This window comes from Osmerus mordax, chromosome 13 (assembly GCF_038355195.1).
Source record: "Osmerus mordax isolate fOsmMor3 chromosome 13, fOsmMor3.pri, whole genome shotgun sequence".
NCBI lineage: Eukaryota > Metazoa > Chordata > Actinopteri > Osmeriformes > Osmeridae > Osmerus > Osmerus mordax.
The window spans coordinates 15,313,383-15,331,623 of NC_090062.1; the positions used below are offsets into that span (position 1 = coordinate 15,313,383).

Genomic DNA, 18,241 nt, shown 5'->3' on the forward strand with positions numbered 1-18,241 from the left:
CATTGATTTCCAGTTCAACATTACAGACGAGGCAATAGAACTGAGCTGTCTGACTGACTGTCTGACTGACTGACTGTTTCTGTCTGTCTGTTTCTGTCTGTCTGTTTCTGTCTGTCTGTGTCCGTCCATCTACAAAGAGTCAGGTGGCTGAGCGGTGAGGGAATCGGGCTAGTAATCCGAAGGTTGCCAGTTTGATTCCCGGTCATGCAAACTGATGTTGTGTCCTTGGGCAAGGCACTTCACCCTACTTGCCTCGGGAGGAATGTCCCTGTACTTACTGTAAGTCGCTCTGGATAAGAGCGTCTGCTAAATGACTAAATGTAAATGTACAAATGTAAGCTCTGCGTCACTGTTTGGACAAGTCTGCAGCAAGGGACTCTGAGATGTATAAACAAACTTTAGTACTGTTTAATCCTCCACAGTCATTATGCTTCATTAGGCTGTGGTCTGGCCCTGCTCTGCTGTCCCTGCTGACAGAGTCTTTGGCAACGCTTTCCCTCTGAGAGGCTGTGGGATGCTGGGTCTGGCTGTGACACACAGACAGACACACAGACAGACAGACAGACAAGACAGACAGTCGTATCCGTGCCCACTGTACACATAACTGGCCCATTAATCTGGGCTCGTTAATAGTGACATCCCTACAGTAATTATCTCTTTAATTTGATCCTAGGCTTGTCTGTGATTGAACTTGACAAATGACCTTAAGTAAGACTCAATTGAACAAATGACCTCAGAGCTCTCAGTCTTTTCATCGTTTGAAATGTCAAGTTTTGTTTTCAGCCAGTGGGGCTGTTGCGTGATCAACAGTGATTGGAGACGAGTGTTTTGGAGACCAGCATGTCAGTTGTGTACTGTATGATACAGAGACCCAGACACGTCAGTGGTGTGTTGTAACAGACCATGACGAGAACAGACACCCGCTCCCTGGCATCTCAGAGGTGTGAACTAAACATCTATTGTTGGCAGCCCAGACTTGTAGTGAAGATTGCTGACACAATAATAAGTCAAATATGGCTATTATTAGGCTACACGCAGCCACTCTGCATGACGCGTGGATGGTACTGCCCTGGGCGAGCAAGAAGGGACCATCTGCTGCCCAATGATCCTGCTGAGCGCCAGTCGGCTCAACACCTGCAAAATACTGCCATGGCAACTGTCGTGTTGCACCTACCCACACCCAATATCAACCACTGTGCTTTGTCAGACGGTTAAACTGTTCCATTCTAGTTATGCTGGACTTGTTTCGATGTGTTCATTGCGTGGGGTTTCTGATGGGAAGCAGAAAAATGCTAAATATTCCTAAACAGAGCCATGAGTATCCAGGTCATATGACCAGGCAGTTACGGTAATGCTGATAGGTGGACAGACAGGCAGCAAAAGAGGATGTATATGTGATATGCAGGCAGACAAACAAGTCAGACAGTCAGTTGTGTGGTGATGAGTCAGATAGACCGAATCTCTCCAGAGACAGGCTCTGTCAAACAACCAATTAGAGAACGGAGAGTTTTTTTCACTAGTGGGAGAGTAGAGCTTCTGTGGCTCGCTTTACTCTCTGAAACACAGGCGCACTGAGCCAGACAGTCAGAAAGGGACTGAAAGACAGCAAGAGAAAGAGAGAGAGAGTCAGAGCAAGAGAGAGAGAACGAGAGAACGAGAAAGGGAGACAGAGAGAGAAAGTTTGTGTGAAACTGCGAAAAGAGAAGCAGAGAGAGAAAAGAGAGAGTTTGAGCGTGCAGAGTGTGTGTGACAGCAAGGAGAGAATAAGGGAGTGGAAGGGAACCAGAGGCTGTTGGAGGGGAGGAGGGAGGGAGGGAGGGACTTCAAGTGAGAGAGGGAGGAATCTAAAAAGGGGGAAAGTGGAGGAAAGGAACAGGGAGACAGGAGAGTGGGCACTGGCACAGAGAGGGAGGGAGTCAGGGAAAGAAGAGAGCACGGGAAAGAGACCGAGAGGGCAAAAAAAAGGAGGAAAAGGAGCTCAGCTCAGCAAATAGCAGGCAGGCTCTCAGCTGCCCAGTAGCATTCCTCCTTAAGTTTCAGTTCTTTCTGCCAAGAACGAGAAGAGAAGAAAAGAGGTCTCCCCAGAAAAGAGTGTTCTCTGGTTACCTAGACCAGAAGCTTCTCTGGGAAAAGAGAAAGTCAGAAAACCGAAGAGTTGCCACAGCCAGGGGAAGATGGATTCTGACTCGGGAGAGCAGAGCGAGGGAGACCTGTCCCCAGGTAAGACAGCTTCCTCAATCACACACACCGGGCTGGATTATTCACCGTTCCTTCACAGGTTTTTGTGTGAGAGGTTAAACCAATCTGATCCTAAATCTGCCTGGTCAAATGGCAGCACCTGATTAGCTATGTACGCTTATACATGTGCGGAAACTGACCTCTGATGTCCACAAGCCAACTGGCTGCCTCCCGCTGTGTCAGACTTTAAGCCGGCTCTCGGGATAACGGAACAGGCAAGCTCCAGCACGTGCTACAGGGCAAACTCATCAACACATCTAACTTGTACTGGGACGTTGGAGCCACTGGAGCCCTCTCCAGACCCTCCAGTCTCTCCTTCCCTTGGCACATTGTCATGGGAAAGATCGATGTTTAAAAATACACCGTTTACTAGTTCCGCGGTTGTGTGTGGTGTTGTGTTTACTGGATATCTCGCTGTGTGTTTGTGTGTGTGTGTGTGTGTGTGTCTGTGTGTATGTGTGGGTGTGTGTGTGTGTAAGGTGATTTTATGGTATTACAGCCTCGGATAAAGATTTACTTCATAAAGATATAAAATTCCAAAGGTTTCTACACACACATTCATACTCACACACACAAACACACATCGTTGTGTCTGCAGAGTGTGAACAAAATGTCTTCCAGGCTTTTCCAGTAACACTAAAACATATGGAAACATCTACTCATTACGTTAAATTGTGCCATGGTTTTGTGTTTGGATACCCTGCCTTCCTTTTGCTTGTTAATATTCCTCCACAGTATGCTCGCACGTCAAGCTTCAGTATGAGATGTTGGTATTCCTCAACAGTATGCTCACAAGTCAAGCTACAGTATGAGATGCAGGCAACACATTAGATTCAGTTGCTTGTCATAAATGTTAGTTAATAGGTAATAAGGCCTTAGTACGTTGATAAGTGTTTTTAATGTTAATAAAACTCTTATAAGGGCATTATTACCTATGAACTAATGTATTCTCATCTTGCAATAACACTAGCCCTAGCCCTAAGCCTAACTCATATTATTAGGCACCTAGATACTTATGTAGTCTTCTTAACACAAAGTTAATATACATCTTATAAGGGCCTTATTACCTATTAACTAACACTTATTACAAGAACCTGGATCTAAAGCTTTACCTAAGGTGTACTAGCCTGCATGGTCTTTATGTGATTCCTGCCATCTCAGGGAGGTATGGATTTAATATTACAATGCCTGCATGTGATTCTACCGGGCATTGCTTTTAACTAACTGACAGCTGTCTCAGGACTGAGATGTAATTGTTCCGGTCGAAGTAACATTAGTCAGACACCAACGCAGCCAAGTGTCTCTCACTTGGACTCTACCTCTGTCACTTGGTTCCTATGTCGGTCTGTCCATCTGTCTGTCCATCTGTCTGTCCATCTGTCTGTCACGAGTGACCGAAGGAGAGGGTTATTTTGATCCATTAGGACCAGACGGCAGAGCAGAGGCCGTCGGTAGTCGCTGAAGGATACATATTCATTGGAGGCTGTGTGTGTGGACACAGTGGGATGGATCAAGGTCCTTATCCATCAAACAGCTTTACATGTCTCACCCACTCATCTGTGGACTAAAAGCTTGAGTCTGCCCTCTCACTGTTTGGTGGAGGTGGTTGTTGTGTAAACAAATCCTGTTGTCAAACCGCCTCCCTCCTCCTCCTGTTTGTTGGCGTGTGACAGGTTGGGCTTCACTATCTCTAAGATTTGTTTATCTCCTCTGGTGTCCATGCTGCCGCTGGGAAGTTGCTTTCGCTGGATTTGGCAGTTAGACTGCTGCATCGACATCACTACATCTACATCTACATCACTACATCTACATCACTACATCGACATCACTACATCGACATCACTACATCTACATCACTACATCTACATCACTACATCTACATCACTACATCTACATCACTACATCGACATCACTACATCGACATCTACATCGACATCACTACATCGACATCACTACATCGACATCACTACATCGACATCACTACATCGACATCACTACATCACTACATCTACATCACAACATCTACATCACTACATCACTACATCGACATCACTACATCGACATCACTACATCACTACATCGACATCACTACATCGACATCACTACATCGACATCACTACATCGACATCACTACATCACTACATCTACATCACTACATCTACATCACTACATCGACATCACTACATCGACATCACTGCATCTACATCACTACATCTACATCACTACATCTACATCACTACATCGACATCACTACATCGACATCACTACATCTACATCACTACATCGACATCCCTACATCAACATCACTACATCTACATCACTACATCGACATCACTACATCTACATCACTACATCGACATCATTACATCGACATCACTACATCTACATCACTACATCGACATCACTACATCTACATCACTACATCGACATCCCTACATCGACATCCCTACATCGACATCACTACATCGACATCACTACATCTACATCACTACATCACTACATCGACATCACTACATCTACATCACTACATCGACATCACTACCTCTACATCACTACATCTACATCACTTTTAGCACGCGTTCTCTCTCCGTGTTCTCTCCCTCCCTCTCTCTCTCTCCCTCTCTCCCCCTCTCTCTATCGCTCTCTCTCTCTCTCTCTCTCTCTCTATCTCTCGCTCTCTCTCCCTCCCTCTACCTCTCTCTCCCTCTCTGCCGCTCTCTCCTGCTCTCTCTCTCTCTCCCTCTTCACAGTTTTTCAGTGGAGTTTTAATCCAGTCAAAGCTGGACTAGGAAGATCTCCCTGCTTAGTGTGATACTTTGTAGAGGAAGGGTCAGCCTTGGAAGTGTCAGGACTGAAGAGAAGAACAACAGACAGTCCTTAGTGTGATACCGCTACTTTCTCTTCACTACGAGTGAGGCAGAGCTGGGAGACAGGAAAGGAAGAAATGGTGGTTCTGTTTTTTTTTTGCCTACATCCATGCACTCCCTGTGTGTGTGTGTGTGTGTGTACGTGTGTTTTAATCTCAGGATACTCCCACAGAAAGCCCCTTCCCCCTCCACATACACAAGTATTATATACAGCGGCCTTCTCCATCATGTGACCCCCTTGAAAGGGGTCACAGTTCATTTGGACAAGAGGAAAGTAGATCCCCTTCACACAGAGAAACTCCTCAACCCAGCAGTGGTGTCAGAAGCCTCTCTGTTTTCCAGCATAAGGAATAGGAAGCATCGGTCGAAGCCCAGATCGCAACCATCGCAATTTTCCATATTTCTGTCTTCATTCCCATGCAAAGCATGCGGGCATGTTGTTCACAGTAAAAAAGAGGAAGAGTCTATAATGTTGTGGTTGTAACACATTGTCAGTAATTACTGGGAAAAGTGTGAAGTCTGAAGGGCTTTGTTTTGTAGTTTGACAGTAAACAATCAGAAAGGCCCTGTGTCGGAGAGGTAGTGAGGAGCCAACGTCACCATCTGGGAGAAGCAGCCGGGGTCCTCATGCCATAGCAGGAAAAGTTATTATCTGGAGGGCTTGACCAGCATACCAGACACACTCCATCGACACTCCATCGACATGTGACCGAAAGTAAAAAGAAGTGAAAAAGGCCCTGTCAGTAGAGAATGGCTACGGGGACATGACTAAAACACATGACAACACACACACACACACACACACACACAGGCATGCATAGACCTTAATTGATCCTTTTCTTTTTCTCTCTGAACCATAGCTCCTTCCTCCATCCCCCCCCCCTCTCTCTCTCTCTTCTCTCTCTCTCTCTCTATCTATCTCTATCTTTCTCTATCTCGCTCTCTCTCTCTCCTGCTCTCTTTCTCTCCTGCTCTCTCTCTCTCTCGCTCTCTCTCTCTCTCTCTCTCGCTCTCTCTCTCTCTCTCTCTCTCTCTCTCTCTCTCTCTCTCTCTCTCTCTCTCTCTCTCTCTCTCTCTCTCTCTCTCTCTCTCTCTCTCTCTCTCTCTCTCTCTCTCTCTCTCTCTCTCTCTCGCTCTTCTTTGCTAATCTGGCCTGCAGATGTAGACTCAGCTATCAGCATTCATCTTCACCACGTACTGTCTACCCACCCACACACAACAAAACACACACACCACACACACACACACACACACACACACTGCAGATGGAAAATCTGTGAGCTCAAGACAAGAAAAGGGGGGAGCTCCTGACTGGAAAAGACGAATCAGGAGAAAGTTATTTTTTGTCCTGTGGCAGTAAAGACAAGTTTGGGTTGTAAATACCAGAGTGCCAGGGTGTGAGTGTGTACCTGTGTGTGTGTGTGTGTGTGTGTGTGTGTGGAATACTGACTTAAAGGTCAGGCATTTTGTGGTGTTTGGAGAACAATTTGGGACTGAAAGTTATCCCACTTACAGTTTTAGACCCTGGTAGACCCTTTACAAAAACATGAAATTAGACCACCAGAACTGACTGGGCCTTAAATGTGTCTGGTGGAGTCCAGGGTGTAAGACTGCCTCTCTAAGAGCCACGTGTCGGCTAGGAAACGGGTCTGGACAGCACGATTCAGCTGCAGCTTCAGTGCATGCGTGCCCATATGTCTGTTGTCTGTATGAATGTAACAGTGCACTTCCATGCATGTCTGTTTGTGTACCTCTTTATCTCTATGTAAACGAACATAATCTTTCCAAATGGTAAAAAGTACCACATGTAATTTATCTCTTAATCATAGAAATACTGCCTGAGTCATATGTCCATATGTCCCAATGTCAGTAACAGAGAGTGTACATGTGTTTGTAGACTTGTGCATGTGTCTGTGTGTGTTCCCTGATATCACATTGTGTTGTGAACTTGCAGCTGCTCTTACCCTGGGGATAGAATGGCACTGGACTGTAACCTTGACCATGAACCATATCAAGGACATACACACATACACACACAGTTTGTCACTATACTAGAACTACATTAAGGTAAACTGCAAATGCTTTTGATGCAGAGCCACAGAAACTGTTACTGTGAGTGGTGTGCTACTCTGTTTGAGATTCATTGAGCTTCCCTTTTACCTAAAAGGGAAGTAAACAAATGAGGAGGCCGAAGTTATGGGGAGAGCTGGCTAGGCAAGGCTGTGTGTGTGTGTGTGTGTTAGGCTTCCTAAGTGATGCCACAGCATGCTGAGTCTTGGCGGAGGTCTGTCCCTTCAGAGGACTAAGGGAGAGACGGCTCGGACACCAGAAAATGGGTCTTTTCAATCACCCTCCACATTCTTCTCACAGGCAGAACTCGATGGGACTAAAAACTATTTGAGTGTTTAAAGTACAACTCCAGCTCACAGACGGACAATGCTGATGGGATTGAGACTAACTGTGTGACTTCCCAGTGTGTGAAAATAGGAAGTTACTAAGTAAAAGGAGAAGCAAGAATAATATGCAGATCTCAAAACTATCTGCTCTCCTCCAATTCCTTCTTCCAGTCATATCTTCCATTCCATAGCCTCCTTTCACCACCTCACTGCTAAGCTAATTCAATTAGAAACAAGAACAGCATTCAAACATAACAGCTATATGTCTGTCTTCACTAATCTCAAGGAATACTTCCGATGAGCAAGCCAATAGCTTTCAATCTGTCCGTCAGTGAACTCAGCTCAATTCATTTCCATTCTATCGAACTTAATGGTCATTAACTGGCATGATATGAATAGTGCTCTTTCCATGCCTCTTCTGCTTACATCATCACACTCTCTCTCTCTTTCTAGCTCTCTCCCTAACTCTCTCTCTCTGTCTCTAGCTCCTTCACTCTCTCTCTCTCTCTTTCTCTCTCTCTCTAGCTCCTTCACTCTCTTTCTTTCTGGCTTTGTAACTACAGTGTCTCTCTCTTTCCCAGGTTCTCTCTCTCTCTCTCTCTCTCTCTTATTCTCTGACTCTCTCTTCCTTCCTCTATGCCTGTGGAGACATGGCATGAGAAATGAGAACTTAAATATGGAAAAAGGAGAGCTTGTTGTCTGGGTGCCAGGCCAAAGAGAGCAAAGGCTGGGCATTTCTTACTGCTCCGTTTTTATTAGACTCCTTCACAAAGTCTATCATTACAGTTCGCACACATACACACATATACATACACACACACTGACAGACACACACACAGTCTGTCATTGCAGTTTGCACACGCACACACAGACACACGCACACACACACAGACACACACACACTAACAGACACACACGCAGTCTGTCATTATAGTTTACAGTTACAGGCAGCACTGTGACATTATTACTGAAGCCCTGCATTATTGAAGCTGACTTCCTGCCAGGGCAAACCCACCTTTACTGAGACATCCAGACAGCACAATTATATAAGATCCCGATGGTCATATCAAAGCAGCAGGATACAAACCTCAACCATCCCCCACTGACTGATGGATGTTGAGTTTAAACTGGTGAAGTCGATGGAAGCAGTTTTTCAGATCAACTCCCAGATGAGAGGAGAGAGATGTTGTACATGTTCTCATGTCTGTCCACCGTGACATCCAGCCCTCGCTGGGCCAAAAGTCACACCTTATCAGCCTGGTCACCTTTGTGGTTCTTTTTCCACCCCAAGCATAGTCGAAGTTGCTGGACTGTAATTTCTTTACATTCGTGGTTGTGTTGCTGCCTGAGGTGGAAAAGAAGCCAGGGAGTAAGCAGGTGTGTGACAGGCTGTCTGTGTCTCACCCTGACAGGCCATCAGGCCACTGACACAGCACTCAATCCCACGTCTGTCCTTCCTCCCCCTATCTCACCCCTCCTCCTCCCCCTATCTCACCCCTCCTCCTCCCCCTATCTCACCCCTCCTCCTCCCCCTATCTCACCCCTCCTCCTCCCCCTATCTCACCCCTCCTCCTCCCCCTATCTCACCCCTCCTCCTCCCCCTATCTCTCAGCTCCACAGAGACCTGACCGTTATAGAATGTGCTCACCACAAACACACACACATGCACACACAGCCATTTTAGTTTCAATCTCGGTTTGATTTCTGTCAGTCCCAGAGGGCGAGGTGGGTGAAGAGATGGGGCGATGTTGAGACAGAGACGGAAATAGAGGGAGGGCGGAAGAGAAGGAAAGGAGAGACAGAGTAAAAGACAGGTGCAGGGACAGGCTGAGAGACAGTGAATGTCATGGACTTTAATCTGGCTTTTAGGCAAATGCTTTTTTCTCCCAGTGGAGAGTGAAAGAGTGGCTCCTAAGTGCTTCACCACAGCTCTTAAGACTGCTCAACCCTTGCTCCTGTTAAGCCCCCCCTCCCCCCAGCCCAGACTAGCCCAGCCTCAGTCTCAGCCCAGACTAGCCTAGCCTCAGTCTCAGCCCAGACTCAGCCTAGCCTCAGTCTCAGCCCAGACTCAGCCTAGCCTCAGTCTCAGCCCAGACTCAGCCTAGCCTCAGTCTCAGCCCAGACTCAGCCCAGCCCGGGGCACATATATTCAGAGACCAGATCCCAGGTCAACACCGCATGGTTGAGTATCACATTCTCTTCTTCAAAGAAAATCTGGGAAATCGTGTTCATTTTTCTAAGAATCACAGTAATGATTTGTGACAAAAATAGAAGTGTGCCAATTTTTTACTTTAGCTAATAAAAGGGTTAACTTAAGGGGACATAAAAGTAATAAAATAGGTTACATTTTAACTTCTTCAGAGGGCTAAATGTGTCTTCGATGAAAACAACTGGGTTACTGTAAAGGATTCCTTCTAACCCAGGTGCATACTGGGAAATAGCAAAAGTAAATTAGGACGAATTGGGGGAAGAGGAGAGAGAGAGAGAGAGAGAGAGAAGAGAGAGAGAGAGAGAGAGAGAGAGAGAGAGAGAGAGAGAGAGAGAGAGAGAGAGAGAGAGAGAAAGAGAGAGAGAGCAGGAGAGAGAGAGAGTAGGAGAGAGAGAGAGCAGGAGAGAGAGCGAGATAGAGAGTAGTGAAAAGTCTCTGCTGAAAACTGACGTGGCGTGACAAAGTCTTCATTTATACCAGCAACTGGGCAATGTTACTGCAGCTGTGAAGAGTGTGTGTGTGTGTGTGTGTGTGTGTGTGTGTGCGTGTGCCTATATGTGCCTGAGAGTGGGTGTATGAAAGTAATACTGCAAAAGTGAAGTAGACCTATACTGAATGCAGGTCCAGTTGTATGCAGTTCCAGAAGTACACAGCTCCTCTCTCTCTATATATATATACGTATATATGTCTCTCTCCCTCCCTACCTTCCTCTTCCACACTCTTTCTCTCTCCAGACCTCCTTAGATGGATATCAGATCACACCAACAACCCACCACATCAGCCGTCCATTTGTAGAGCTCCACTGTCTCACAGGGATGATAAACACCTCATAAAACAGACAAGATGGAAACTCCTGTCCTGGCTCTGCATGACTTTTCACACAGTCAATAGACTGTGAGATTACACTGCGGAACTTTAGAACGAGCAGACCATCACTGGCCAAGAAATCAGAACATCTATTCGTTTTTTTTTTTTGCAAAACCTTTTGGACATGACATTTTCGGAGATCCAAATGTGTGAAAGGGCAATGTCGTGACTGGTGTGGGTGATTGATGAAACAGCCCACATTGATAATTGGCTTGATAATACCACCATGAACAACGCTCATAAGGTTCACACAGAACACTCCTGTAGAGTTTGGTGGAGAAAACCTTTCCACACAGATCGCTGAACCCAACCCCATCAAACACCATTAGGAGGAATTCTATTACATCTGCAAGTCATGTCTTATTGTCTAACAGCGGCTAAGTGTTTTGCCTCAATAATGCTCTTGTGGCTGAATGGAAACAAATCCTTCGTCAACGTTCCAGCGTCTGTAGGAAGGCCTTCCCAGAAGAGTGGAGGCAGTTCTAGAAGCAATGATACACAGCAGCAATGAGGAGGACCAACTCAATTCTACAGCAATCTACGATTACTGTAATGCTCATGATCTGGGAATTACGTGTTTGACAAGCTTAGGGGTATCCATAGACTGAAGGAGTATGTCAACATCTCTTTTCTGTGTCCAGAGTGACTGCCATTGCTCTTGTGTTGTTTACACTAATCATGTTCAGGTCACAAAGCCCTGACAGGCTGTACCCAGAGCATAGCATGGTAAATAAAGGTCTTTAGCTAAAGCAGTCACACACACCGACACACAACACTACCCACACTGACACACACACACACACGTGCAAACACACACCTCACACATTCACACAACCACTCAAAACTGACATATGAGTTCTGTTGGCTTGTGCACACTAAGCATCAGCTTCAGGCCTACGCTGATGCACACACGCACACACGCACACACACACGCACACAGTGATGAAGGTGAGGTAGGCTTAGAGCCTACTAGCCATCAAACATATGTCACCACGGACACAAAGATGGGCCTTGTGACCTTCACACAGTCACGCCATCATGCCATTCACACAACACCCTGTCTTTCTCTGATGGTGCTCCTTTCACACTGTGTGTTTGTTTGTGTAGGTGTGTGTGTTTGCTTGTCTCTGTGTGTGTGTGTGTGAGTGTGTGTGTGTGTACGTCGGTGTATGTGTTGATGGCAGTTCTGACCATGGGTGAGAATGAGCTGGAATGCTGCACTCGTAAACATAGCAGTGTATTATTACTGGCAACTCAAAACAGGCAGCCATTGTTGTTAGCGTGTGTTAGAGATTAGGGGTGAGGGATACCTGATATGTCAGTTAGCCAGGCTGTGTGCACATAGGCAGGGCCTTGTCTGGATGTAAATGTCAGGAGGACAGTTGTCCAGAGGATGTGCAATGTAAGCCTTGGCTGAGGTACCAGGCAGTATTGTAAAAGCAGAGACGAGCTGATCCAACAACACTGTCTGATTTGCATTCCACAGCTAGGATAAAAACTCTCTCTCTCACACACACGCACTCACACACACACACACACACACACACACACACACACACACACACACACACACACACACTACTGTATTACAGAGCCCAGTTGTTGAACATGTCTGAATTACCAACAGGCTAACATACACAGACACACGCACACAACCACACAACCACCCAAACATCGACTATGGTCTCCACCAGACAGCCTGGCCACTCAGGAAAAGCAGTCTTGCGGCTGATCAGGCAGGTCTGCCTGTGCTTTGGGGGGCTCAGCCCAGGAAAGGGCAAACCAGTTTGTGTTAGCTGCTGTTTCTGCTAATGGACAAATCCTCTGGTTACTTTGGACCCAGACCAAAACAAGCCTTCCATACCACGGCTGAGCCCCATCCCCGCACCCCACCTCTGCATTCCGGCTCCTGGCCAGCCTCCATGTGCTCCACCTACCCTGGATGCATGTCCTGATGCAACACAGCCAAAACTGTTGACTCAGCTTTCTAAAAACATTCGGATTGGAATAAAGAGAGTCTGTCTAGTCACCAGCCAGTCAACACTGGAAAACTGTGAGCACCCCTCTCATTTTCTACTTTGAGTTGATGCTATCACCTTAATGGATTGATACATCGATTTGAGTCGCTTTCAAGCTTTTGGTTTCAGTCTCTGACTCTCTAACTCAAGGTATGGCATGCTTGAGTCAATTAGTTTGATTTGTGAAAGGTTCTTCTCATGTGTCAGATAATCAGTCATTTGTGTGAATGTGTGTGCGTGTGATAAGACAGTGAGAACACAGTTTGACAACTCGGTCTCCAATGACAGGTCCGATTTTTATCCTTTAACTGACGCAGTTCAGCCTTGTCAATCATTCCTAACAATAAACAAAGTGTGGGTGCGTGTGTGTGTGTGTGTTAGTACTTACTAAGGTATGGCTGCAGAGATTATCAAGCCCCAAGAGTTTAGTTATTTTTAGGAGTCTCTACATAAACATTTTTATCATGTAAACGGGATCTTCTCAGCAAATGTTTTGCCCCAAAGTTATAAATTCTTGAATAATATAATTCCCCACCATCTCCATGAATTACTATCCAATTATCTTTATAATCATATGTGTCACGATTTTAAATAGTTGAGATCAACCCAGGGACATATCTACCGTCATTTAGTAATCTGACCTTTGAAGCTTGACTTGTCACATATGCATCTTTGAAGCCTCGGAACAGGTGACAGATGGCCAGCCACTTATATGTTCTAGGGGAGTTGAACAAAGGTTATAAAATACAATTTAGCTTTCTGAAAGATTTCCTTTCCCATGCCCTCCTTCATCGCTCTGCCACACAATCTTCATAGGTCCTCCTCTCTCTCCTTTCTGTGACTTTTATTCGTCCGGGGTGTGAAAAGAGGGTTGGAACCGAGGGCAAGACCGGAGATCATCCCTCTGACTCATCCCGCAAGACTAAAAGGCACTTTTATTTTTATTTGTATGGGCATGTGTGTGTCTAACACCTATCAAAAAACAAACATCAAACCCCAATCATGAGTCATGTTTAATACAGCTATCAGATTTAGATTTTACCCTGGTAACTACAACATCCGATGGGCCTCGGAGCATCACTGACCAGCTGGAACAATGAGTAGATTCAGAGAACACAGGAAATTAGACTGGGCCGGAAGAACTGTTGATGACAGATACAGCTTTATCAAATGAAGGGCACAGCTAAATATCCTGGCCAGGCTAGTCAAATAGGAATGCAAATAAACCTGAGATTTACATGATTCTGTGTATGTTTACATATTTGGTCACCTCTTGTAGCTTCCATTCAGGATCATTTCTGAAATATATCTTGGAGATGTATTTCTTTCTTTCTTTTCTTTTTACAGACTGATTCAGGCAGTTGGTTTTCTTAATTAGATTTGAAATGCCATGGCTAGTCACGAACACGAAATGTCATTGCAGAATTTCATGAATGTGAAATGCCATAGCTTCTCTTCACGCGAAATGAGCTCACATGAAATGACCCTGTGAATGGGTATGACCCTGTGTCTGTCATCATCACATGGACTTGATACGGTCTCTACCATGATCACAAATTTAGGATCCTGTCTATATTGTGTAAGTAGTATGGTAGTACAAAAAAAGTTGTTCTGGCCTCTGAGTGTGGCTCTGGTAGTTTGTAGATCTCTGTAAGTTCCAGGGGTACCCTGGTTAAAAAGATGAAGAACAAGTACATACAGAGTCCTACCCCCCCACTCCCCACTCCCCCCTCCCCCATCCCCAACTCTCACTTCTTTTCTGTCCTTTTCCTTCTCACTCCATGGCATCTTCTCTCTCCCTCTCCCATATATATATAAATAAATGTATTTACGTAGGGCAGGCTGAGTTTATGGGGAAAAGATAAATAAGGATCCCCCCACCCCCTCAGATTTAATCATAATAGGAGTTATCTGGTATGTAATCTGTAGCTGGGTGGCACCGAAATAAGAACCCCTGGGAGGGTTTGATCTCAGCTAGGCCACCAACTCCTCACATGGAAAGACTCACATGCCTACTTGCTGCTGGCACTGCTCTGCAAGGTCACCCACCACACTCCCACTGTCCCTCCCCAGCCTGCAACTCCGCAGGCTCAGAAGTTTGTTTAAATATATGACCCAAGTGTTTGGGAGAGGAGTAGAACCAGAACGGTTCTTATCGCGGTGTAAAGACATGGAGACAGCTGTTTGAGGCTTGGTGAAGCTGTCCAGACCATGTTGCAGGACCACAGCAGAGACAGCCTCGCATGACCAGGGAAAACGGCCTCCACCCTCTCCTGTAGATTGATGGACCTGAGTCATCCTCCTCGTTCACAAGTCTAAACACAGAGGGTTAGCTAGCTGTGTGACCCTTTGACTGATTACCTCTCTCTCTCTCATTGTCTATCTCTCTCTCTCTCTCTCTCTCTCGTCTATCTCCCAGGTCAGGAGAGTTTTAACTCACGCTCGTTGGCCTTGCAGGCCCAGAAGAAGATCCTGAGCAAGATGGCGACTATGGCTGTGGCCAACCTGCTAACGGACGACACCAGCAGTGAGATTCTGGACGAGCTGTACAAGGCCAGTCGGGAGTTCACCAAGAGCAAGAAGGAGGCCCACAAAATCATCAAGGACGTCATCAAGATAGCCCTCAAGATTGGAATCCTCTACCGCAATCATCAGTTCAGCCCGGACGACCTCGACACTGTCGAACGGTTCAAGAAAAAGATGAACCAGGCGGCCATGACCGCTGTCAGTTTCCACGAGGTCGAGTATACCTTCGACCGGAATATTCTCTCTGAGCTGCTTCTAGAGTGCAGGGACCTGCTGCACGCGCTGGTCGAGCAGCACCTGACGGCACGGTCGCATGCGCGCATCGACCACGTCTTTAACCATTTTGCCAACGGGCAGTTCCTGTCAGAGCTGTACGGGGACAGAGACGAGTACAGACTCTACCTCAGGAAGATCTGCCATGGAATCAACAAACTGCTGGACGAAGGAACACTTTAACCTTCTAAGTTTCACCTCATTTTCCCCGTATGCCTCCTCAAATTTTCTCTTTGTATGTGCCCTATTGCCTTTTGAGATCGATGCACCCTTTGCTCCTCGTGTTTCCAATTTCGGTTGCTTTCCCCTCCTCCAGTTTCTATCGCATTGTCCAGATAGCCTACTTGTTCTTCTCTCGCTTTTCTAACTAGCTTAATGGCTTTGATAAACCCTTCTGCAGGACAGACAGTGCCATGGCTCTGTGAGGACTCTCGCCCAGACTGCTCAAGGTCTGCGTGGACCCATAGGATGAGGAACTGTACCAATTTACACACATGCTGTACAGAGAGCTTCCGGCTGCCTCTGTCTAGCATGCGTAGTAAAGTAACTCCACCATTCAAGCCCTGCATAGATGGTTCAGAACGGAACGAAAGATCGATGGGTGTGATGTTTTACATTTGAGTTCGATGTTTTAATGACCTTGCATTGAATTCAATCAAGAGTAGGAAAACCTTTTTTTCTTTTCTTTTTTTGTTGTTGCAACTTTTGTTGTTGCAAAAAAATCGTGATCTACACTGTGGGAATGATGTCAATGATTTTAGCATGTAGTTTACTGGACACACTATGGGCCAAAAAGGAAGACAACGCTTTGTACATACATACAGTAAATATCTCTTTACTCGCTACCTTTTGTTTGTTGCCCTTTATGTGGGTGTGATGATGTTTTTCAAATGTGATACCCATCAGTATCAAACCCATGCCCTCACGGTCACTTTCTTTTTGCCAAATATGTAAATGCACGACCTTTCAGCACTTGTCAAATGCCTTCATGTAATCTTTGTTCCCTTGGTGTTGTTGATTACACGCTACTTTTATACCACAGCTATTATAAAGCTGCCTTTCTCAACTCTACATAATCAGGACTTTCATTCAACCAATGTCTCGCAGAGCTATGTTTGGAAAGCCAACTCACTTGAATTTTACAGGATCTCTAAAAGCTTGTTGGAATCTGTTTGTCTTTCAATGATTATTTGAAACATCATACACTCTGTAATCTCTGGAGTCTGGTGTTGATGACCATTGTCATTGTGTATGTGTTTGTGTGTGTCAGTGTGCATGTGCATTTGTGTGTCTGTGTGTGTCTGTGTACAACACAAACTATGACATCTGTACGTGTCTGTATCCTCTTTACCGGTATTTTATTAAATTCTCTAAAAACCTGTCTAATCTTACTTGAAGTATGACAGAAATACATTCTTTATTTTTGTGTTTTAACCACGTCAACTTCCCTGCTCACCCTGCATCTCTATCTGGTGCAGATGTCCTAAATGTCACTCATAGCCTGGATGGGTTCCTGTAAAGAACCACATAACACTAGGAGAGGTGGGGTTGGGCTTATGCTACTGAGTGTAAATGGAGATAAAGACAACAGAGACACAGAGAGAGATACAGAGAAAGAGATACAGAGAAAGAGATACAGAGAGAGATACACAGAGAGAGAGAGATACACAGAGAGAGAGATACAGAGAGAGAGAGAGAGATACAGAGAGAGAGAGAGAGAGAGAGATACAGAGAGAGATACAGACAATAGAAATACAGAGAGAGAGAGAGAGAGAGAGAGAGAGAGAGAGAGAGAGAGAGAGAGAGAGAGAGAGAGAGAGAGAGAGTCTGAAAAGCAAAGATGTAAACTGAAGACCTCTAGTGGCGTATCTGCAGAATGTCTTTTTGGTGTTGGTCCGACTACCAAAACTATGCACCCATGCCTAGTCGCCTAAATACAGTGTAGTAAACTGGAGCTGGTACTATAGTAATAGAACATGTTCTCTATTTCTGACTGCATTCTACAACACCCTGTGTTGATGGAGGATGACCTTGTTCAAGCGTGGTTCTCTTTCCCAGGTTATGGATGAGGCTCTTCTCACTGTGACGGAGGGTGCCAGATGCCTGTTCAAATGAGAAGCACTTGCTCTCAATATACACTGGGGGGCGCTGTTGTCAAACGCAAACATGCAGCATCACTAGATTACTGTGGAGGTCAGGTTGGTCACAGAGATTTAGCCACAGATTTCTCACTTATTACGGTTGGCCACCAGGTGACAGTAGACATTCATTTTTCACATGGAACTGGTAAGTAGTGCTGAGGCAGAGACTGCAGCATTGGAGGAGAAATGATCAACTAACATGACGTCGCCACGACTACAATGACGGTAATCATCAGTATCATCATTATACCAGTAATGATACTGATATCTGAGTGCTTTTGTGCGTGTGTCCCAGAGGTACGATGTTTTCAGTCAAAAACGATAAATGTTTCCTGTAAGAATGTTATGGAAGCTAATGAAGCAGTCTGATTGTTGTTTAGCAACACACATAGCTCAGTGTCAGTGGAACTTCAGTTAATAATTTTGGAGCGGCCTGCTGCTTTCCAGCCAATCATTTTCCAGCAATCCTGCTCCAGCCAATCGCCTTTGGTGGGGCAGGTCTTCCTCCTTAGCTTGTTTTGTAAAACCACTGTGTGGAGGAAAGCGCGGAAGTTCATAGTATTCGAAAAATACAATTGAGGCCTTTTCCTAGTTTCCATACTGACTGGCCCGGTCCTGAACTGATGTGGCGATGCTTGTTCTTGAGAGAACAAGCATCCCAGATTTGACCCATTGTACAAAGGCTGTGAAGCAGCAACTTGACCGG

General features: G+C 45.6%; 1 protein-coding gene across 1 annotated transcript; it reads left to right on the forward strand.

The window, feature by feature from the left end:
- The first annotated feature begins 1,916 nt into the window (after positions 1 to 1,916).
- tnfaip8l3 (tumor necrosis factor, alpha-induced protein 8-like 3) lies at positions 1,917 to 16,775 on the forward strand. The gene is made up of 2 exons (XM_067249150.1): positions 1,917 to 2,220; positions 15,015 to 16,775. Exons 1-2 carry the CDS (start codon positions 2,175 to 2,177, stop codon positions 15,575 to 15,577), a joined length of 609 nt encoding a protein of 202 aa, XP_067105251.1. The 5' UTR covers positions 1,917 to 2,174; the 3' UTR covers positions 15,578 to 16,775.
- Positions 16,776 to 18,241: the final 1,466 nt, after the last annotated feature.

What these genes read in the sequence shown, in the direction of transcription:
- tnfaip8l3 (XM_067249150.1), top strand. Translation starts at nt 2,175, where the DNA reads ATGGATTCTGACTCGGGAGAGCAGAGCGAGGGAGACCTGTCCCCAG. An exon ending in CGAGGGAGACCTGTCCCCAG is followed by an intron (nt 2,221 to 15,014) that starts GTAAGACAGCTT and finishes TCTATCTCCCAG; the next exon opens with GTCAGGAGAGTTTTAACTCA.